Source organism: Fulmarus glacialis, unplaced genomic scaffold, assembly GCF_000690835.1.
Source record: "Fulmarus glacialis isolate BGI_N327 unplaced genomic scaffold, ASM69083v1 scaffold20064, whole genome shotgun sequence".
Classification (NCBI taxonomy): Eukaryota; Metazoa; Chordata; class Aves; order Procellariiformes; family Procellariidae; genus Fulmarus; species Fulmarus glacialis.
Window position 1 is genome coordinate 7673 of NW_009207652.1, and position 635 is coordinate 8307.

A 635-nucleotide genomic window follows, 5' to 3' on the forward strand; every position below is an offset into this window, starting at 1 on the left:
GCCAACGTGGCTCCCAGAGCCTGGCCAGCCGCCCGCATGCCTGCTGTCCTGGGACATGGCGCAGGGCGGCTGGGGAGAGGGAAGGACTCCCTACGTACCACCACTGCTAAGGGGGACCCATAGCTCAGTACCTCCTCTGCCTTCTGCTGCAGCAACGCCGCCTCCTGCTTCAGCTTCTCCTTCTCCTGTTCCAGGTCAGCGATGGCCCTCCGCAGCTTCTCCGCATCCTGGTCGCTCTGGTGCCGCTGGATCTCCAAAGTGTGCACCAGCGTCATCTTCTCCTGCGTGGCCAGCTCAGTCTCGTGCAGCCTCTCGCTGATCTCCTCTGCCTGCTTCTTGAACCGCTTGGCTTCCTCCTCGGCCTTGGCCTGGGCCGTGCTCATCTCCGCCACATGCAGCTTGAGGCGCTCGGCCTCGGCTGTGATCTCCAGCTGCCGCCGGCGCTCAGCCTCCAGGGTTTTCTGGAAACCCTCGGTCTCCTCGGCCAGGCGCTGCTGCATCTGCTCCTTGTCCTCCTGCAGCCGCTTGGCGTGCTCCTGCGCCAGGTCCTTCTGCTTCTGCAGCATCTCCGCCTCGGCCTTCAGCCGCGTGGCCTCTTGCACCGCCTGCATCTTCTCCTTGAGCATCTTCTCCGC

The 635-nt window shown here is 64.7% G+C and overlaps 1 protein-coding gene across 1 annotated transcript in view; it reads right to left on the reverse strand.

Moving 5' to 3' along the window:
- PLEC (plectin) overlaps positions 1-635 on the reverse strand; it is a gene marked incomplete at both ends in the record, with an annotated part of 7827 nt that overhangs the window by 6874 nt on the left and 318 nt on the right. Inside the window, one exon of the mRNA XM_009576208.1 lies at positions 132-629. Coding sequence (XP_009574503.1) covers positions 132-629 — 498 coding nt within the window. The remainder of the gene's footprint in view (positions 1-131; positions 630-635) is intronic.